General features: G+C 38.2%; 1 protein-coding gene across 1 annotated transcript; it reads right to left on the reverse strand.

The window, feature by feature from the left end:
- Positions 1-3,387: 3,387 nt before the first annotated feature.
- PMS2 (PMS1 homolog 2, mismatch repair system component) lies at positions 3,388-23,674 on the reverse strand. The gene is made up of 11 exons (XM_072418952.1): positions 23,562-23,674; positions 21,466-21,605; positions 20,121-20,207; positions 18,391-18,493; positions 16,286-16,469; positions 15,432-15,602; positions 13,979-14,076; positions 9,050-9,149; positions 8,818-8,902; positions 7,815-7,967; positions 3,388-5,529 (listed from the first exon to the last, which is right to left on the reverse strand). The coding sequence occupies exons 1-11, from the start codon at positions 23,573-23,575 to the stop codon at positions 5,231-5,233; spliced, it is 1,434 nt and encodes a 477-aa protein (XP_072275053.1). The 5' UTR covers positions 23,576-23,674; the 3' UTR covers positions 3,388-5,230.
- Positions 23,675-23,744: the final 70 nt, after the last annotated feature.

Here is a 23,744-nt window from a genome sequence, read left to right on the forward strand (position 1 = left end):
ATTATTTAAATTTCCCGCCGATCCCACTAGAGTGTAAGCTCTTCGGGGCTGGGTCCTCTCCTCCTGTCTGTCATTTGCAATCCCTTATTAATGTACAGCGCTGCATAATATGTTGGTGCTATATAAATCCTGTTTATTAATAATAATAATAATCCTCCAACCGGCACCGACGTCACTGGGAAACCCCTTGTCTCTGCATTGCGCGGCTGGGGAACGAAGGACGTGTACCCGGGACCAGCAGGATGACAACGGAGCAAGGTAAATGTTTTTTTTTTAGGCTAAAGCGACGCCGGGTGTGACTGGGGATTACCGCTATTTGCAGGTAAAATCCACTCCGAGTCACTTTCGGTAATACTGCTAGAGGTGTCTGCTTTTTTTTTCTAGATGGTAAAATGTCACCCCACCCAGGCGTGAGATCGGGGGATGTAGGTTGGAAGAAAAACTGCACATGCGTGTGATCAGAAAACTTTTCTCTTTTCATAAAAAGGCTCCATCTGCGCATGTCCCAGCATTTCAGGAGCACCCTAGGAACTCCCAGGATGCGTGACGTAGGAATCCCTGGAGGCTTTGCGCTCCCATTCATTCTCAATTCGCCTAGGCATTAGGGGGTGGTGCTGAACCCTTTTAAAAAAAAAAAAAAAAAAAGGTAATGCACTTAAAAGAAACCTAAACATACAGAATTTTTACCTTACCTAAAGGGTTGTCTACCCTTTTATGTAAAGTGAAATTTCTGAGTTTAGGTACGCCACGGCAATCCAGGCAGAATGGGAGCGCAGAGCCTCCTGAGGGCCTGGCTGCTTCTTCTGCGCATGCCCTGATGTTGGACATGCATCTTTTTGCATATTCATAGTTTTCGCATCTTTTTGCATATTCATAGTTTCTGCATATCCATAGTTTCTGCATCTTTAGTGCATCTTTATTATATTATAGTTCATGGTTCACAAATCAGGGTGAGGTGCATGCCATTTGTTTACCTACTTTGACCTAACCCTAAACCGTAATGGTGACAGCAGTGGACTTATATGCTTGTATATAATATATACTATATAATGTGTTGGGATGGTCAGGAAACAAACCATCAGAAGAAAGGGAGACAAAACAAAAGTGCAATTAGGTGACCTTCGTTTGTAGTAATAACATTGGGAAAAAGTCTTATTTCTACTGGCCAGGGGGTGACCTACCTGCACTACAGCCTAAGTCCTGGCTTCACATGTTCTTTAATAGAAGCTCACATAACCTACAATCCATTTCTTTTGGGTGCCCTACGTACAAGGGAAGGCTACATACACACGTGCAATAATTGTCATTGTAAAGGATCTTTCACAATCCTTTCCAACGACTGGATGATGCATGAACGAGTGATGTACATACAGCGATGTTCTGCTCTACAGAGAGGGGAGAACAACGGAAGGCCACCCTGCTGCGCTCTCCTCCCTTCACTTTCATTACAGTCATTCCTCATCCATTGTCCATGATCTGCCAGGACGGTCATTCAGACGAGGTGGGCTGGATTCTCATCGGATATCAGCCCTGAAGCGAATATCGGTCGAGAATCATCTGACGTGTACAAAGCCTAAAGCCCCAGCAACCAATCAGATTTTAGGTGTAACTTTTTCACTTCATCTCAGGATTTAAAAGGAACATTTGATAAGCTGCTCCGGGGAACATAGCCATTGTCCCCATATTCTATTTTGTATATCGCATAGTAAATACTGTATTAGAAGATGATAGACATGCTATTAAGATAATAGAAGATTGCAAACTTTTGGTTTTGGGCACAAGTTGAGCGCAGAGGACATGGCCATCTTTCCAGGTGAGCCCAGATTGTGGAGACACTCCATCTAGCGATACAGGAGAGATAGGTTTGGAGACTACCAGACCTAAAATATATAGCTAGAGTATTAGGTGTTACCAACCCCAATAGTAAGGTAAGTATGGAGAAAGACATGAAAAACAGTGTTTTCTTTGTAGGTAGGTTATATTCAGATGAAATAACATACTCTCAAAACTCCTCCTACTACTGACCACAAGTGTAGAGTAGCATTCTTATTTCCACTAGCCACCAATTTCAGGGGACATTCCTTCTCCCACTGACCATTACCTTAAAGATCACTCTTTCATCCAATGACCATCAGTAAAAGGTGGCATTCTTCTGCCATTGACCACCAATGTGAGGGCATTTTTTTTTTCAGACTACCTATTGTAGGCAGCATTTCTTTCCTTCCAATTGATCATGTAAGGAGGCATTTCCCCCATTGACCACCAATTACATTACAATAAAGGCTAAAACACTGATTATTTTATTCTCTGCAAAAGAAGAACAACCCTCATTCTACCATAAAGCTACACTGATCATATGCGCTGACCATGAAATTAATTGAATGATTCACAATGACCTGAAATAATATAATAGCAGCATGTACTATGCAACAACACAGTCTAAGGTAGTACCTACATGTTCAGTTCCTTTATAAAAAGGAAGTTGTATAATGACTAGTGGATGGTAGGGTAGCTACAAATGGTTTGTGCTACAGAGACCTTCATTCTAATTAGGTCACTGCCTCAAACAGCTTTCATACAATTTGCATATCAAAGATACTGAATGTGTATAGGAAATACAATATTAATGAGTTCTTTCTCCTAAGCATAACTAAAAGCAAAAATAGTCACTAACATTTAAAAAGACACATTGTTGTTCTTTATAAAATAATTTATTTCAAAATACTGACATAGTATAAAAATAAAACAAAAGTCAAAATACTAGGTCCTAATAAATGAACATACAGCAAAAACTCGCCTATAAAACCATAATTATAGGAACAGAAAGCATGTAAGCATTATTTACCAGTAAAGTGAGAAAATAAAAGCACCGGACTGACTGCTTTGGGCCTTTCCATCAGTTTCTCAGCACAATCCTCATAGTACTGGTTGCTCAGCCATGAAAATAGGCACAACAGCCATCAAGATAAATGGAGGCTGTCAATGCATCGGAGAGATGGGAAGCATACTTGTTCTCCAATTGCAGAGCATTCTCCTTAATCAAAAATGTAAAATGTCTGCAAACCCAGCATCTGTGCTGTCCTGACTTCTTAGCTACCTATCTGTTTTATGTAAATTGTATATATGCATGCATATGTTTTTTAACTTGACTTCGTAACTATATATATAAAAACTTGTATGTATATTACTATTAACAGAAGAACATCTAACAAAACATCACAATGAATTTTGAGCTCCACTCTACTACATCCAAAATGGTGGTGTAGGGGCCTTTTTAATGTATTATTGTGCAAACCCCAATATAGTTTCTACTGCTTGAATATACCCTGTAACTAAACCTAAATGGCTATCAGAAAGAATCCAGTGCCATTGACAAAATATTGCAGTTTCTTTATACATACCGTCCTCATCGAAGGTAAAATCAAACCCATTTTTCTTGAATATTTCCAGATTGTCCATAAGAATACACTCATTGACTGCAGTTAGGTTTAGTTTTTGAGGTCTGGAAAAAAAGGGAAAAAAACCTATTATCGATTAAATGATGGGAATGTCTTAAAATCTCCCCTTTGGAGGCTGGCTGCGGGCATCCTGCCCATTTCCCGCAGAACCACCAATAGCTTGGGAACACATAGGAAATTATCTTCAGTTCATCAATCACCACCATACTTACCAAAATCACTTTAACATAACTGGATGCATTGGTTGAAATGTACTGCAATTATATCCTAGAAGCCAAATCACCTACATTTATTGGATACTAACCCATAATATAATGATTTTGAACTACCCAATAGCAACAGTGTGCCATTGGGATACTGAATATTATGACATTATAAGGAATCTCACCTCCTGATACATTTTGATAACATATGAATATATCCTCAATCTCTACTATAATCAGAATATTCATCCTATTCTAGCATACTCATCTTGGAATCCTCTTTATGCACTTTCTTCCAATATATATCAGCAGCCTGACCTTGGAAAATGACTTCACTATGAATCCGCCAAGGATGTACTAACTCAGCTGTCCCTTACATAATATTGTACATTCTGATTTCATATGCAACATTGATCTCAACTGTCCCTTGAGGAAGCCAAAAGGCAAAACGCGTTGGGCACTTTGAGATATCTTTTTCACCGGCAAAATAGTAATTAAGACAGCCTTGTACAATAATTAGCATATGTTGCCAGAATATTGATTTTATTGTCATTTGTATTCACATTCTATGATAGCACATTTTTTTGGTGTAACATAGTTGGTCTTTGTTAGTTTTAGGACCACATATTAACTGTTCACAACAATGAACACAAACACATTGCCTATAAAGCCTGTCTGTCTCGATCCTTCCTTAGAAAAAAAAGCTTAAATTTAGTTTAACATGATAAAACAGCAAAGTGTAAATAAAGGCAATTTTCTTTCATTTTGGATAGAATAAGTAAAGGTTGGATCCCGTGTTAAGTTTTATATGCACTATGTGTCCCCATTGTTTGTCCTGGTGACCACTGTCAGGCAGCAAATGAGGGGAAATACAAAATTCTAAGATGTCGACTAGAGTAATGGACGATGGGAATTCTCCAAAAGGAATACTTGTCTGTAACAACACTCTAAAATGAAAATTCAGTTTTCTTTGGTGTGTCCTGGGGAGTTGGTATAGGTTTTAAACCTTCCATACTCTAAAATAATAAACCGTTTTATCTTTACATATGTTTTACCTTAATAAAAGGAGCAATGAAAATATATTTTCTATAATAATTAGCTCTACTACTATATCATTTATTATAAAAAATATAAATATAAAGAAGGTAAATGTAATAAATCTAAAACAGAGAAACTAAAATCTCACATGTTATGAGTTTTAACATGCTTTTTTTATGTCAAAGATTGTTTTCTATATTTTAAACATGCCACAGGCATTGTTTAGGGTCTGCCTGTAATGTAGTGACATCTTTCCTCCATCTGTACTCCTGGTTTGGAACACTGGTAAATGCTCCCCCTTATAGCAAGTACAGAAAAATAAAAGGATATGTAAGAGTTAAATCTTCTGTGGGATCATAACTCAATGTACAGTGAGATCTCACCCCTACCAATTACAAATGTTTTGATGTTGTCATGTTTATTTCTTTTGTTGTCACTGGAAGAACACAAAAAGCAGAGAAAAATAATCTGAGACATTCCACACAAAATGTCAAAAATGGCCCGGACAAAATTATCGGCACCCTGGATGTATTACTTGGTAGCACACCCTATGGAAGTAATAACTAACGTTAAACACTTTCTGTAACAATCAGTGAATCTTTTATATCTCTCTACTGGAATTGTGAACCGCTCTTTCTTTGCCAGCTGCTCCAGGTCATTCAGATTTGAAGAGTTCCTCCAAGGATTTTTTTGTGGTGATCCAAATGATGATTTCTGGTTGAGGGAATAGGCTTCTCTAAGCTTAGAAACAACAAGCGCACCTCTCTCTGACACATTTTGTTCTTTTATATGTCCATTAGATGCTTCTGTACTTAATTTTCTGAAATTCCCTAAACAAGAAATTTAACAAATATGTAAATGAAGTTCATCTTTTATGATCGAAAGGCTATAAAAAAACATTTGTTTTCACAGAACAGTTTTATTTTGAAGTGAGGATATTTATTGTCTTTTCTGTGCTTTTATAGACATAGGAACCCATTTACAAAAACCTAAGCAAAAGAGATGTTTTACTTTCAAATGCAGCCAAATGACAGGATATTCCAATGCTGGACTATTCATTGCTTAATTAGTTACTAAACGAAAATGAACAGTAAAATATATACCATTTAGGATATTTTAAATGCTACCTTTACAAATCTCCACAAGTTCTCAAATTACCTTTTACACCAGGGGTGATAAACTCTAGCCCGCAATGTCCTTTTCTTTGGCCCCCAAAAGAATCCTAAATATGAGTTGCAGGTGGCCCGCCGCTGCATTGAAATAGCGCTGCTACTACAATTACCAGCATCATTCACATCTATAGACCAGCAGGCTCTCTGTGTGGCCCCGCATTGGACTGTTTTATAGATGCTGGGAATTGTAGTAGCAGCATCACTCGCGTCTATAGACCAATGGCCTCTCTGCCTGTGCGTGGCCCCGTATTACACTGTTTTATAGACGCAGGGAATTGTAGTAGCAGCATTACTCGCGTCTATAGACCAGCGGCCTCTCTCCCTAAGCGTGGCCCCACATTTGACGGTTTATAGACGCAGGGATTTAGGAATTCGGAAGTAGTAGCGGTGCTATTTCAGTGAAGAAGGAGTTCCAGACACTCAGAAACATTAAGCCCCGCATTGGGCTGTTTTCTAGACGCGGGGAATTGTAGTAGCAGTGCCATTTCAGTTTCAAGTTTGGCCCGCAACTTTGTCTAAGTTTTTATTTTTGGCCCACTGTGTATTTGAATTTGACACTCCTGTTCTACACAAAACTCCAATTGTAATTTAAAATACTTCTTCTGGATTAACTAGAATTTTTAAATGAAAAAAAGGGAAAGGGTTGATGTTAATCCTAAACATCTCACCAAAGAGTGCATATAAGAAATATACTTTTTATGGTTTTATATGTTATATAGACACTGAAGGTGAAACTGGACCCTAATAAAGTGTTAAGAACCAGTACAATAAACAAAACAGATGGCAATTTGCGTAAAGAAGTGACATATTAGGAGTAGAAAATATGGCATTAATTATAACAAATATTCAAATTTATTAATTGACCATATGGTATTTTTAATTATCTTTTGTTTAAGCCTTAAAGTAAGCCAAAACTACATCAAACAGTCATTGATTATTTGGCTTACCAATGAACAAAAAGATAGGTAGATGCTTTTTTGAAACACTGCTTGTTCAGTAAATTTCTTTTAAATTGCGTAAAATAACTAGATGCAGATGGCATTTCAGTATTGACTGAAAAACCAGACTGGTGTAGTTGAAAAAAGACAGAAGAACTGACATGGTTTTAGACATTTGCAATAGTTGTGTTTTGATTATTATTGTTTTCTGACTTAACCATACAGTAGTAGAAACATTTTGCTTTACTAAACACACAAGAATAAAGCAAATATGATAAAAAAAAGAATATACCAACTTGCTCCTGTCAAGATGTGTGGCACCTGCTACCATTTCTTATCTTAACTCTCTAAAATGTTAAATGTATTTTATATAGGCTTACCTTTATTACCCAAACCTGTCATAATATCAACCTTATGAAATCTCGTGCCTGGTAGAGAGACAATGAGGCTCAGCTCCCTGAATATTCTATTTCTTTGCATAGTGCTGTCAGATGACATTTTGAATATGCTTATATGAGAAAGGTGCAGCATGGTGCATTTACGTTATTGTGCAATCACAGATTGGGACTTGGTGACCAAAGAAATGTAAAGGTACCAGATCGCCTATGCTTCCTGACAAGGCAAGTTTCAAAAAGACTGGCTAATATAAATTACATGTACAGTTCATGTACAGTATATGGATCTTAGTTGTATACAGGATTTTAGAAGTTTACGTGGAGTTCAGATTTAAAGCTAGAAGAGTCTCTTTAAAGGTACAGTAAATAAAATAAAGAAAAAAAATATTCAATTTAAATATTTAACAAAACAGCCCATCTGTACATCACCTCTACTATTCACCCCAGCACCAACTTCACATGTCAGATCTTTCAGTGCATACCTAACTATGTCTCCTAAATGTTTGCATTGCAAATATACAGGCCAGAAAGTCCTTGTTGTTTGTTATTGTTAATTATTGTTTTAGAAGCAAATTATTTGCATATTTTACAAATAATAAAGTTCACCCACCTGTAGCATCCACCAGTGGATTATTCAGATTTATTTTATTCACATTGCCACTGTACATAGCAAGAAGAGAAGTCTTTAAAATGGCCAACAAAAGTTTCTCTTCTTGGAGTAGAATTTGCCTTTTGTCTGGAGTGACATTGATATCAACACATTCTATAGATGAAATAAAAAAAATTAGAAATTTAAAACCAATGTGTTATGACATATAGTACACACTATGGTACAAACCAGTCCATTGTAAAAGTTAGACCACTCTTTTTTCCCAGGTTTTCACTGGAAGGAATGAATTATCATCTTACCCTTGGTGCTACAGGCAGAATTATAGGGTAAGGCATGTATATAAGTTGTATAGGTATAAATGTATAGGTGGTCAGTAATGTGGAAAGTTTCTGTTTCCAGTAGCCATGAAAAAACGATTGCTTACACCAACATGATGGCTAAGTTTAAAAAGTAATAACTGCATAGACTGGTTGGTGGTGATTAGGCTGATCATATTCACCAGCATATGGTGCTTCAGACAAACACTACAAGAATATATGTATACTGCCCAAAGTTGACTAGCTTCACTGTAAAATCACCATGCTAATGTATGGGTCTTTGCATTCACGCAAAATGGGCAGAATAGCAAACAAATCACCCAATTTAGGGGCTGCTTCTCTATTAAATATCACCTCTGACAGGATTTGCTCAGTCAGTTTCTGTTTAATAAACAAGGACCATAGCTGCATTGGAGATTAAACTTCTTTTCCAACTAAAAGATTGTATGGCCTGAGAATAGTGGAGCTCAGAGAGATGATGATCCTGGTTTGTAAATTGTATGAATAATATCTACATTTTCCCAATGGCTTTCCTCCAGGCACACCAATTTCCACCTACATCCCAAAAACATGTAGTTAACTGTCTTTCCCCATAATTAGCAATTGAATGTGTTATGACATATGACTATGGTAGAAATGGATTGCCAAAATATGTGGATGTACTGCAGAGTATGAAAATATCTCACCTGAATTAACGCATATGTTGAGAACAACAAATGGATACTGATGTCTGTTGAACATGTGATACACCTCGTTCACAACCTTAGAGACCTGATAAAAGAAAGCAAAAAACAAAAAAAAAATTTGAACTCACAAGGAGAAATGATTACCTTTTATAAAGTACTGTATGCAAAGTATCATTTGTATAACTAACATAAGACAACATTACAACACAAACTCTAACTAAGAGAAGGTTACCTTCGCTGGATCACATGGTCGCTGGTTGATGAAGAAAAACTGTCTGTCTGTTGCACTTCTTCCCACACCGTGATCACAATGAGATATGTATCCTGAAATACTAAACAGGAATATACAGTTTGCGTATTTAAAGTTCTCAGATGAACGGATTTGTGTGGTTTCCACATCTTACAAGTGCATGTATAGCGAAACCCACATTTCTGTTTTGGATAGAGTAGGAAAAGGTTATAACATTATTGTTCAAGTTTATAGTTTGCTGTCTGTGAGAATTACCTGTACGTCCTCAGTGTTCGCCCCAGAAATTTTTTTTCAGCCGGGTGGTAGGAAGCTGTAACTGGGTGGTTAAAAAGGGTGTGTGGCAAAACACGGCAAATTTAGTGCTCCCAGTTGTTTATGCCATTGGTATCCAGTAACTTCTTATTGTTTCAATGTTCTACCTTCTCCTAATTATTTGTTACAACTTTGTAATGCCTGCCCCGTTAGTATATCCAATTCTTCTATTCTATGTGTTTTGCCACAACTGTCCTATGCTGTGTATTGTGACCCAACTTACTAGTGTTCTAAGTTTAAAGAGTGTATTCCTTTGTAGTAGTGTAATAGTATAATGAATGTGGTATAACAAGGCTTAGGTTAGGCTTAGCGCTTGTTAGCAGCAAAAAACTTTTACCAGTGACTTCTGGTAACTGCTAGGCACCTAGGATTGGTAACAGGCCATAAGTGCTAGGCCCCTAGGATTGATAACAGGCGATAAGTTCTAGGCACCTAGGATTGGTAACAGGCGGTAAGTGCTGGGCACCTAGGATTGGTAACAGGCGGTAAGTGCTTCTCACAGCTTTTTTTAAACAGAAATCCGAGCTCGTGCTATAAGATGGGGGCGGGGCTGCCTGTGTCCCCTTCACATGAAGGCTGAACTGTGTGTGCTCACCTCTCATCCCAGCAGCAATCCTCTGAACGGATGACACAGAGCACAGAGCTGCCTCACTGAGATCCGGGCATCCGAGGATGAGAGCTGCCGGGCGCAGCAACCGGCTAAAACCCTCTGGGGAGAACTATGCTTCTAGAAATCATCCAGCTTTTTCCTAAAGCAATCTATAGTAGTTGCTAAAACTATTTCCTGAAGGAGCCGATTCCACACTTTCACAGAAACACATTTTTCTTACCTATCTGTATCTAAAATTTGAAAAATTTTGCCCTAAACTGACCGTATGACTTTTTAGGAAAGACTCCAATGACAAAAATGCCTTAAAGGTGTCTGTCAGGGGAATGTTATTAGTTATTGCACTCTCATACTACGCTCTGGTAGCTTTGTCCTGCCATAATGCCATATCTTATACCGCTTAATGCTGCATGACGCGCAGTTTCCTTCCATCGGCTTACAGCTAAGGAAGAGGTTCATGTAAACAGACAGCCATTGCTTGACATTACTATAAAGGGGTGGCCTTTATTAACAGAAACATTTTACACCAGGAAACCAATCGTGCATTCAATATTTTAAAAAGATCTCTATTCAAAAATATGCATTATAGTTTTGTGAGACAACGATCCCACAACACTAATTTATCCCACACCTTGCAGGGATCTCCCCAACCGGAATAGAGACTATAATAACAGCTTGACCGAGATTCTAACCCTTCCCTATAAGTCACTTTGGGGCACTTTCTTTTTCTAGAGTCAGCTACTAAAGCAGAAGGCTGCAAAGCAAAATTTCATGATTGTAGAACATGTTCTTTACATAAAGGATTTACATAAACCATTACCTCTTTAACACAACGCATATTACATTGAATGGGGGACATAGTGGACTTTAAGCTGCTTCCTGCCCACAATCGATAGATTAACATTCTCCTGCCCCATACCGAATACTAAGGGAATGTTCCTCCTCTGACAACTTGCAGCTGACGCTGAACACAACTGCAAGCTGTCGGATCCAGTGACAGAGGTATTGCATGAATGCTGGAGGCGTTATTAGAAAAATAAACAAACACATTTTCAGACTGAAAAAAGAATTGGGTCTCTGACACTGTAAATGTCTGATACAGTTACAGTATTAAAAAAGTGTTTTGTCTATTTAATAAAGCAAAAGGAATGAAGTTCCCTAAAGCCTTTACGTAAACAAAAAACACGTGGGGAACATTTGTGGCTACCATCAGTTTACACAAATCCACCTGTACATCCACAATACATGTATTTAATATTCCATGTTTTTGTATGTAACTTGCTGAAAAAGATTAATTCTTAAGTGGCTTTCTAGTGGAATAATCAGAATGCCTCACCATTCCTGCTAATAAAAGTTATATTAAAACAATTCCACAAAAAATGAACATATATATTCACATATGTCCAACATGAACATAAAGTGAGATGAAAGCAGTATGAGATGAAAACAGTATGATTCTGATAATAAACATATATCTGAATAAAAATATTATACACTGAGGATTTATATTTATACATTGGCCTGTCAGCTGGGATATCGTAGCATACAATTGGCTAGGAGGTCACACATGATCACTGGATTGTAAGGTCTTGGGCAGACTGCTTCATTGCAATAACCACCATTTTTCAGGAATGTCAGTTGGGATGACTGGCCATTGGTCAGTCAGCTGTGTTGTCACAGACTACGGTTTGTGTACCTACTCTGAAGCTGTGGCCTTTCATTGCTTGCTGAGGAGCCTCTCTAGAAGCATCCAAAGCGTTTGGACTGTGATTTGTGTGTATTGCATATTTCTCTTTGATTTTTTACTGACTTACCCACCTTTCATTTACCTATACCTCAATTACCTACATCTTATTCACCCATAACTACACCTCAATCACCTACAACTCCATCACATACACCTCATTACCACACACACCTCATTCACACACACATCTACACCTGAATCACCTACAAGAGCATCTGCCACCATCAGGATGCCAAGACGGAGTGTCAGAGGACATTCACGGCCCAACATCCAGGAAATGCCATCACGGGATGAAGGCCAATATTCCCCAGTGGCTCACAGGACCCGATCCAGAGCTGCACTTCGAAATGTAATACAAGAGGCAGCGCTGCCCCAAAAGATCCACCCGACGAAGACGACGGAACGCTGAGCCCTCACAGAGGGAGAGAAGCCGTTCTCCAGTCGTTCCCGATAACCACCAAGTACCAGAGGACATCCAGACACCACCAGCCAGTGACCATCAGAGAGAGGAGCAGCCAATCTGCACCATCTGCTTGGGTGAGATTATCAATTTCAGCCCCCAGATGATAAAAATGTAAAGGTATAGGAATCACAATTGTAAAAACTTGTGAAAATATAACATTGGGGTTGCTGTTTCAAAAGCAAATGCACCTAGGTGACTATAATTAAAAATGCAAATTGGGGACCCGCGGGGCCACTTGCATAGATAGCAAAGAGCATTGGGGTTGGGCCCCTAAATTGATTCTTGTCAAAAATCTGCCCATCAAAATCAAAAATCGGCTTAGGAACTGGTAGGGTACAGACATGTGTAACAAAGCACTGTGTTTAGATGGTCATTGTTTTAGGTTGTAATGATGCCATGGTGATGAATGTTTAGGGGGGGTTAGCCACAAGTGTTCTCCACTTGCACCTAAAATTTTGTTTATCTGCACCTCTTTATTCTAGAGAAATTAGGGTTCAAGGTAGGAAAGAAGACAGTTATGTGTAACAGGGCAGTGTGTTTTGATGGGCAGAGGTTTTAGTGAAGTTTTGATTTAGTGAATGAGCCAGTGGATCTCAGAACCAAAGAACTTTAGGATACCTCCAGAGGTTACTAGGGGTTTTCTTGAGCAATTTATGTTTCTCACGTCACTTTAACTAAAACAAATGATCTTGGGTGACATTCTTCTCAATGGTCAGCAATATAAGAGGCATTCTTTCTACTCACTACAATGGCAATATACTGTGATCTGCGGATATAGCAATTATGGAAGGGATGCTCTGAAGACCTGAAAGGTATGTCAGGGGTTCTCCCATGTTAAAAAGGTCTGAGTCCCATGTCAAAAAGGTCTTAAGAAGGGCTGAACTGGGCTGTAGGGAGAGCTCAGGGAGGAGCAGCAGAAAAGCACGAGCATTGTGTAGCACTACAAAGCAGGAAGCAGAGGCTGCCTATATAATAAACAAGCATATCTGCAATAAATACCAAGATTTTTTTTAGCTGCTAACATTTAAATCAACATAGTTCCATAGTAGGTCAGATTGAAAAAAAACAAAAGTCCATCAAGTCTATCAAGAGCAACCACTAAGGAAATAAACATATCCCACATATAAAACCATATGGACATAGTTGATCCAGAGGAAGGCAGAAAAAAATTGATTCAATTTTCTCCAACAGGGGAAAAAAATTCTTCCTTCTCCCAATTATTTGTTACAATTTTGTAATGCCTGCCCCGTTAGTATATCTAATTCTTCTATTCTATGTATTTTGCCACAACTGTCCTATGCTGTGTATTGTGACCCAACTTCCTAGTGTTCTAAGTTTGAAGAGTGTAATCCCTTGTAGTAGTGTAATAGTATAATAAATGTGGTGTAACAAGTTAGGCTTAGCTCATATTAGCAGCAAGAAACATTTACCAGTGGTTCCTGGCATGAGGAATTGACAAATGTAACCTTACTGCCGGCGTGAATTCAGCCTAACTTCAGATGTGCTCCTGTGTCTATATTTAGTTAAAGTGAACTTTTGTGAAAACATTTTTTTCTTTTACAAAATTAGCCCAGCAGGCCCACGCTGGCTCAGCTTCCACCTTTTCCCTAATGCTCACTTGTACGTCCAATGCTGCCTTGCACTGCGCATGCATGAGATTGAACACTTTTTTTTACATTATAAGAAATCCTTTGAAAGGGCATGTACACAAGGAGCAGTGCAAAAAAAAAAAGTAAAAGAGTAAAATTTCTGTATTTAGGTAAACAATTTGACTAGACTTACTTGTAGAACCCGTCATGTACCTCTGCATGATTTAATCCATACTCTTCACAAACACTTTCATTTGGTGGTAGTTGATTAAAAGGAATCAAACTCTGCAGCTACAAATGAGAAAAAAAATATTATCTGTTAATATTTATGGACAGTCTTTTATCAGTTTACAGTAACATGGTTTTGTATTAAGATAATGTTTTAAAGTATTTTTTATTGAAAATCTTTACACATACAGATAACCAATACCAGGGAAAGGTGGGAAAAAAAGGATACCCGAAATTGGCGCGATTAACACTGTTTGCTAGGATAATTAACAAATTTCAAACATACTCATTTACAGTCATCTTAGGTATTAGGATAAATTTAAAGATGAAAACAATACAGCATAGTATGGCATCACACAATGGTGAAACTGATAAATTAGAAAGTGAAACGGGCTTTCAATAAAACACAATTTGCAACAATATTGCTGTGCAATTGACACAATTGGACAGTCAATATCACATATGTGCGTCCAAAATCAGCTTGCCACCACGATCTGCCGCACCCGGGTGCAAACAAAGGGTCCCAACCCTTGACTGACTGCTGAAATGGCCCTAAAGCTAGGTACACACGTCCAATAGTTCTCGCCCGATAATCGGCTCAGGGCTGATATTGGACGAGAATCTGGCGTGTGTACAACACCTGTCCTCCATCGTCCGAATGACCGTCCTGGCGGATCCACCGATGATGGACGACGAACAATCCTAATGCAAGTAAAGGGAGAGAACGCAGCAGAGTGTCGCTCTGTCGTTCTCCCCCTCCACTTTGCATACAGCAGAATGGTGATGTATGTACAGAGCTTGTTCATGCATTGTGCAGTCCTTAGTCATTGGAAAGGATTGTGAAAGATCCTATCCAACGACAATAATTGCACGTGTGAATGTAGCTTAAATCTACAACATTATCTACAAAATCAACATTATGCCCAGCTATAGTTACATAGTAAGACAGGTTAAAAAAAAGACATCCATCAAGTTCAACTACTAGGAAACAAACATATCCCAGATATAGAACCCTAAGGAGATATCAGAAAGAGATGGGGTATGTGGGTAGGTCAGCCAACTGTGTTTTCTCATGAAGCTCCTTATTAAATAAATATAAGAAAGTGTTAACAATGTGAAAGAGTAAAGAAAAAAGGAGAAAAGTGTAAAGGATGGATAAAGTGGATTTGTAATAAGGAAAAATGCCTTAATGCATTAATGTTTTGGGTTGGGGATTGGAAATATGGCCAGGTAATCATTTTGGGAATGACAGATCAACAATGATAGCTTCCTACTGTCTCTCGGAGATAATATACTTTAAGGCACAACACACCTTGTTTATAATCTATGGACATCAAGTTTATTATTTACACAAGCTGGCAACAGCTGGTTAAGAATTTAGTGATACATTTTAGATATAAAAAAATAGAGACTGATACCTGTTTTTGTCCAAACACAGCTCCAATGTTTTCTTTCATGCTGCTGGAAGTGCCGCTAGAACACACCACAGGCATTCTCTTCCCTTGGCCTACCTGGTTGGTGCAGTTAATACGAACACCAGTTGAAATAATACAGTATGCTTGTAAAACTTGTACCATTTTCGCAAATTCCTTAAACGAGAAAGAGGGAGTATGGGTTTCAGGAGCTTAATCCATATTAGCAGAAGTGATATTTATCCATAAAGCTAAATGCATAACTGACACAGCATAGTTTCAGTATGGTGAATGTTCTTAAACATGTGTTTTTTGTTTGATATAGCATATCAGTTTTTTTTTTCTTCCATTACTTATTTTTCATTTACATTTTTGAAATGTGTTTTTATTGTTCATAAAAGTTCATTAAGTTAAATGAAGCCTAAATCTGGATATATGCATTATATTTCTTTATTATGTTACTGAAAATGAATAAAGAATGTTTCCTGTAAAATTGCACTGTGATTGAGGAAAGTGATACAATACCACTTGAAACACAACAAATGTGAATAGGTGATGTGACTGTGAATTGAACTCATCACTGATATACTGTCTGCTGCTAATATATTGTCAACATCGCCCTACACTCAAAAAAGCTTCACTGATATTCTGAAGGTAAAAAAGTCTACAAGACCAAAATGACAAAGAACAAAGAATACCCCCATAGCAGTGGAGGTGTCCATTCTTTCACTATTGGAATAAAGGAGTGGAGGTGGAGATGTCATCCTTTTAGTACATAAAATGTAGAATTTACATACAAATCTGTTTCATAAAATACATTTTAGGATAGCCTTGTAGTGTCCCTTTTTAGAACCACATACCTTTTTGATGTTCCGCTGAAACTCCTTGTGACGCACTGGAAGGGTGTAGAAAAGCTGTTGCACAGTGACTGTAGTTCCCTGCTGGCGAGGGAGAGGAGATTTCTGCACAATTTTTCCATTCTGGTCAAAAACCAAACGGGTTCCAACTTTTGCATCTTTATGGCAGGTGAAAATGGACAAATCACTATAAAAATAGGAAGGGGTGAGGAAGGGAATTAAACATGTTTAAAAAGGCTCTATGACCGGACCAAAATATGCATTTTAAGTATTTTAGACATAACTTAATATTTTCTTGCAAGTTTAAAGGCACATTGCAATTCAATAATAAGAAAAAAACAACAACAACCAAAAAACACTTTGAATAGGCATTTTTAATAGTGTGATTTTTCTTCTCTTTTACCTTTAGTTTTTTTTTTTTTTTAAAGGGGACCGTGGATCAGTTATATTTTTGTGTTAAGTGCATACATGTTAAGCAATGGATATGTTGAACATTTATAGGTATAGATCATCTGTCAGTAACACATTTCCTATACCTTCCAGCTGCTCTTTTTATGCAGGCATTGCTGAGAGTGTTCATCTATTTCCTAGACCAAGATTATGTCCCAGTAATGATACGCCAGTCACAGTGCCTCTGTTGTATGCTTTATATTTTAGCCGAGTGTCACAGAGCTCAAAATACTGCTGCTGCCTTTCAAACTGTGCAAAACTCCATCACATAGCTTAGTCATAGTGCTGCCTTCCTCCATGAAGCCCTTACCTTAATTACATAGGAGGTTAGATTGAAAAAGACATAAGTCCATCAAGTTCAACCACTAGGGAAATAAACATATCCCAGATATAAAACTCTATAATACATAGTTGGTCCAGAGGAAGGCAAAAAAAACACTGGTACAAAATGCTTCAACAGGGGAAAAAAAATCCTTCCTGATTATCTTTACTTTAAAACCTTATTCCCCAGTTATACTCTGTGCTTCTAGAAATCATCCAGCTTTTTCTTAAAGCAATCTATAGTAGTTGCTGAAACTACTTCCTGAGGGAGCCGATTCCACATTTTCACAGACCTTACAATGAAGAATCCCTTCCTTATCCGGAGCTTAAACTTCTTTTCCTCCAGACGCAAAGAGTGCCCTCTTGTTCTTTGTAATGATCTCAAAGTAAGTAATGGGGAAGAGAGTTCTCTATAAGGACCATTTATATATTTATACAGGGTGATCATATCCCCCCTTATACATTAATTCTAAAGGGAGAGTAGATTCAGTTCAGCTAATCTCCCCTCATAGCTGAGCTCCTCCATTCCTTTTATTAGTTTAGTTGCCCTTCTCTGCACTCTCTCCAATCCCACAATGTCCTTTTTGTGAACTGCTGCCCAAACCTGGACTGCATATTCCAGATGTGGTCTGACCAATGCTTTGTACAGGGGCAGGATTATGTCTCCATCTCCGCAGTCTATTCGTTCTAACTGAACTTGTAAATCTAGTGTAAAAATAATTTAGAGTCTTATACAGAATGCCTTTTACCTTGTGGTCTGCAAACAGAACAAACTGAACAGAGGGATCAGTGTGGGAGGTGTAAGGTAATGCTTACATTTGCCTATGCTAAATTTACTGTTGAAAGTTTTTTCAACATGCACTGTGTGAAAGTCTTTATCATCTATGGCTGCTGGATAATGTGATATTTATACTTGCAGACTTTTAAGGATACAGGCAGGTCTATAGTTATTATAGTTTCCTAATTATTACCAACCATTGAAAGAATTCTTAATTTGTATAAAAACTATAGCTATAGTGTCAATAACATCATTGCAGGGTACTGTGGGTTTATGTATCACTTGACACTGGTGTCATCACATCACTCCGCTTACTCTTTGTGAATGGACATGGACATGAAATGTCTAAGGGTTGGGTCTGATGACATCCAGAAAGGAAGTGAAAACAAGAGTGTTAAAGTAAAAATTTGTAATATCTCTACTGCATATCCCCAATCTCCAAGGAAAAAAAATCTACTCCATCTCAGGACAGAATATACATTTTACAAACCAAAACAATTATCTGTTTTGTAGCGTCAAGGTATTCTATTACCAATGGCAAATATGTTAATGTATTTACCTTAATGCACACAGGGAGCTTAGAGCTTCTCCTCGAAAGCCAAATGTTTCCACATTAACCAAATCAGAGAAATCTTGCAGCTTGGATGTGTGATGTTTCAATGCTAAATAAATAAATATATAAAACATAGGCACACTTTTTAAAAATAGATTATATTACAAAATAATGAAATAAGAACTATTTAAAGGAAAACTGCAAGGCAAAGCAACATGTTTATTTTATGCCACAGCAGCAGCTAATTCGCACCTTACTCTACCCCAGCCCCTCTTTTCGCTCCTCCAATGACCTACTAATGACTTCCTCACTCATAACCTCATCACACGCACGACTCCAAGACTAGAGCTGTCCCGACTCTCTGGAATGGTCTTCCTCGTCCTATTCGGCTTGCTCCTACTTTCAGCTAATTTAAAAGAGCACTCAACACCCATCCTTTCAAACTTGCCTACCCATCTTTTTCCTTCTCCTAAATGCTTACTACTTTCCAGAACTCCATATCCCCCCCTCTATTGTGTGATACTTCCCCCACCTCCTAGATTGTAAGCTCTTCTGGGCAGAGTCCTCTCCACCTCCTGTGTCACTGTCTGCATCTGTCATTTGCAACCCCTATTTAATGTACAGGGCTGTGTAATATGTTGGCGCTAAATAAATACTGCTTATTATTAATATTATTAATAACAATACCTTTACTTACTCCACTGTCATTGCTTTGTGATTGACCACTCAGGCACAGGGCACAGGTGCAAATCACAGGTTTGTATGTTTAATATACAAAAACAAAGGAGAAAACCCCATGTGCAGGTATATATTATGGACTTATAGTCCATAAGGAAAAGGAAGCATATTATTGTCTAACCTTCTATAGAAGGTGTATGCCAGATGTCAGTTGTGTAATAATCATTACTGATGAATTAGAAATACCTGGAAATAGCTTGTCCCAATCTATTTCCTATTTTGGATTTGTTTCAGTTGATACTTACATTTTGAATGGTTTAGATTTTTTCTGCTGTGCCCAGCTAATTAGAAATTATGCCTTGTGGTGCAGAATGCCAAAAAGAAGCCAAGCAAAGGAAAAAACAAATAACATTGAAAATTAATTTTTAAAAAAAAAAATGAGTAGACCAAGTAAAGGACAAATGAAACATCTTTACTTGAAGTATTCGCCTTCAGTAAAGCGCTGACAATTACAATAAACCTTCTACAACACCAGATGTCACTCGTCTGGGATGAATGACAGCCATCAGCCTCTGAGCTCAACCCATCATGGACTCATCTCCCGGGAGGTTCATCGACGTGCAGCTTGGGCTACTGCACAAACTGGCATTTAAAAATAATAATGCGAGTGATGTCCAGTGCAGAAGTAATAATGGGGTAATCAGCCTCAGAGAAAAGAAAGGAAACTGATCACAAGCCTGCTAGATTAAAAGTATGTATTATTTTATTTATATTAAATTAGCTACACTGCAAGCATCAGTTAGGAATTTTATTAACATGGGAGTTCTTCATGGAGTTTCTAAATTGCAGTTCAAAGTTTGTGGGAAAGTGCAGAAACAAGGACTGTACTTTAATAGTATGCTGGTATTTATAAATGTTCCATTAGCTACCTTTAATTCCCTTTTCTCTGCACTGTAATTCATACAATCGTACTAAGGCAAGAAACAAATCAAAATTCATGAACATCCTAACAGTATATCATTTTTTGCTTTGCTTCATTTTAACCACATTTTACTTACTCAGGCCTTCAAAATTATGTTCCTCAACTCCACAGCCATTATCTGAGACTTCAATGAGTTCTCCTCCATAATCCTTCAGTTTTATATCTAAAATATATGATATAATATATGATATAAAACGTATGATAATAATATGTATGTATGAATATATGATAATATATATATGATAATATATAACAAATACAAATCAATCAATGGTTGCATTATTTTGGATCAAGAAAAAGCTTGCCTCCAAATTCACAAGTGTTTAAATAGCAATGTGCACATTACACTGAAAAAACAAATACAGAAATATAAAAATGTTTGTTGGTTTCTTAAAAATCAATTAAGCAAATCCCCATGGACACTCAAACAGAATTTAAAAGGGAACTAAACTGAAATAAAAAAATGACACTTTCAATCCCGCAGATCTCTTGATGGCGCTGGTCCTTCCCACGATCCGGTCCCACGTCATCCTGGAATTCCTCTTCGTCATGGAGCAGAGGAAGCGTCTTCTCTTCCGCCTACTTTTGTCTTCTTGCTCTGTCACCCGAACTTGGATCTGGTGACTTAGCCGCTGTGAAGGGGGGGGAGCCCATCTTAGTGCGCATGCGTGAGATCGGCATCTCTTTCCCCTCGGTGGAAAAATGCCCCTTCGGCGCATGCCTGAGATCGGACATGTGCAGAATGAGCAGCCACAGCTTCCTGGGATACGTGATGTATGTATCCTGGGAAGATCTGTGCTCCCATTAAGTCTTCAAGACTTAAAGGGGCCGTGCTGCAAAAAAAACATTTTTACTTTGCATAGAATGGTTGTCTACCCATCTATGTACAGTAAAAATGTTGAGGTACGCTTTAACAGTTGTACAATAGAGCTTTTACAGATCACTCCATTCAAGTGGAAAACGCATAGATAGTAAAAGCTCATACAGTGATACTCTTTTTTTTTTTCTTTTTTTGTCTCGGTTCTTTATATTTTGATGAAGTGTGTAAGAGGTGGGGGGGGGGGGGGGGGGGGGTCTTCTTGCTCTGTCACCCGAACTTGGATCTGGTGACTTAGCCGCTGTGAAGGGGGGGGAGCCCATCTTAGTGCGCATGCGTGAGATCGGCATCCCTTTTCTTTTTCTAGCAGTGGGTTCTTTATTTAAAAATATTCTTATGGTGTGTTACTTCCCCTAGCTCTTAGATTGTAAGCTCTTCGGGGCAGGGTCCTCTCCTCCTCCTGTGTCACTTTCTTTATCTGTCTGTCATTTGCAACCCCTATTTAATGTACAGCGCTGGGTAATATGTTGGCGCTATATAAATCCTGTTAATTAATTATAATAACAATAATATTAACATAAAAAATTACTAAACCTGAACTTACCTATACATGTTGCACCGGCATCTATGCTGTTCTCCAGGAGCTCTTTTACTGCAGTTCCTAAAGTCAGCACCACCTGTCCAGAGCAAATCTGATGGACAGACTTACGGTCTATTGGCTTGATTGCTTTAGCGAGTTCATTACTGTAATAAAAAGGATATTAGTGTTCATAACCTTAATCAACTACATAATTGTTGGTACAATGTTTCCTTCCTTTTGCCCGACCCTCCTTAATAGAGGGAGCCGTTCTTTTTTAAGGCTGTACTAAGATCTCCCATCAACCCCAGGCATTGTTTACATCCCTTCACCAATGGGGACTTTTAGGGGCTGGTAGATGGAAGAAAGCAAATCCGACTGACAGCTTATAGATGTCTAGGCCATTGGTCGCCAACCAATCCACGAGAAAAATGAGGACTTTTTTTGCAATTTTTATTCATAATAAAACAACAATAATATTCAAATAAGTTCTTATATTCTGAATGACAATTTTTGCCTTTATATTGCACTAAATTTACTGAAGACGTAAAAAACAAAGGAGGTGCAGAAGAACATCAGTGTAATCTTAACCCCCCTAGTGGTAATCCCGAGTCACATTTGGGGTCGCTTTTACCCAAAAAAAACCCCCACTTACCTTGTTCCGTCGCTGTCCCCAGACGTCCTGCTGCTCCCCGTAGGTCCTGGGGACACGTCCTCCTCCTCGTTCTCTAGCTGCGAAGTGCAGAGATGATCTCCGGGGTTTTCCCATGACGTTGGTGCCAGCGGGCGGATTGGCGGGAAATTCAAATAATTTTATATAGGATTCAATACAAAATAGCTGTATTGTCCAATACAAAGATATATTCATATAATACATATATATAATTATATTATATATGCTACTGTACACTTACACTACATGTTTAAATATTTTGTGTTTTGTTATTTAAAGTTTATTAATTGTAATAAATGTATTAAATATCAGTACGTTAAATTCAAGAATTATCGCCTACAATGAAAAATACATTTCCATGCAAAAAATTGTACAGCTTTTTGCATGGAAATTTGCACGGAATTAGACCGCTAGGGAGGTTAAGTTGTATGAGGGAACCATTGCCGAGCTGTACGCTTCAGTATTGTTTCCACCATTAGAACAGTCACCCCGCTCCGCCAATACCGATTCTCATCCCATTGTTTTATTTTATTTCTCAGATGCTCTTTTAGGTAACTATGACATAACTTTGTATTCTCTATACCTTGTTATATTTACTGGCATCAAATAGTTTGACTTTGATATCATTTCTTGTTTGGCCTTAGATTGGAATGAAATAAACCCATAATGAGTGCGAACAAGCAAAGTAATATTGTGTATTTCTCTAGTAATCCCAAAGATAATACAACTAATGATAACAGTAACAATAGTAATACTTCACTTAGCTGATCAATATATTAGAGCCGCCACAGTCCTCGTCAGCACCATTAGGAAGATCATTATTTTACAAATATATTATTTCATATTAATAATCCGTGGGATTTATTAATATGCATTGTGTGAGGTCGGAGAGGTTGGTGACCGCTGATCTAGGCGGCCATACTGCTTACACATGATAGCTGGCAAAGCAATGCCACAGCCGGGGCAAAGATCGAGCCTTTTATTTTGGATGGGGGGTTACAAAACGGTAAAAAGAAGAACTTGCGATTTGATAATAAGCCCATGCATGGGGGGATCCGGGGTCTGTCATCCAATACTACTTTCCTTGCTTGATCAATGGCTACAACAGGCACTTGTGGGTCACCCCCATCCTATTGTGTGAGACTTCCCCCGCCTCTTAGATTGTAAGCTCTTCAGGGCAGGGTCCTCCTTCTGTGTCACTGTCATTTGTAACCCCTATTCAATGTACGTTATATGTTGGCGCTATATAAATACTGTTTAATGATAATTTATGGTGGAGAGGGGATTTACTGAGCACCACATTGCTGCCGCCTATTTATTTAATGACAGGCCCATTCTACACAAACTCATTTCTGAGGGAATTATAAGTCTAATTTTGGGACTCCGTCATTTTATGGTAACTTTTTACCGGAAAGCTCCTCTAATTTATATCCAGTAGACATAGACTCACCAAGGCTGTTCCATGGTGCACCTAATGCCATTCCTATAGTACGCTCATTATTATACACCATTACAATCCCGCCGCCTCACATCCGAACCCTCCTCGTCAGCCCGCCCTGACCCCTCACACAGCTTGTCGCCTATTGGCGAAGTCACGTCACACGTCACTTGATTTGAAGCGAACATGCGACCG

Source organism: Pyxicephalus adspersus, chromosome 7 (genome assembly GCF_032062135.1).
Source record: "Pyxicephalus adspersus chromosome 7, UCB_Pads_2.0, whole genome shotgun sequence".
In the NCBI taxonomy this organism is placed as follows: Eukaryota; Metazoa; Chordata; class Amphibia; order Anura; family Pyxicephalidae; genus Pyxicephalus; species Pyxicephalus adspersus.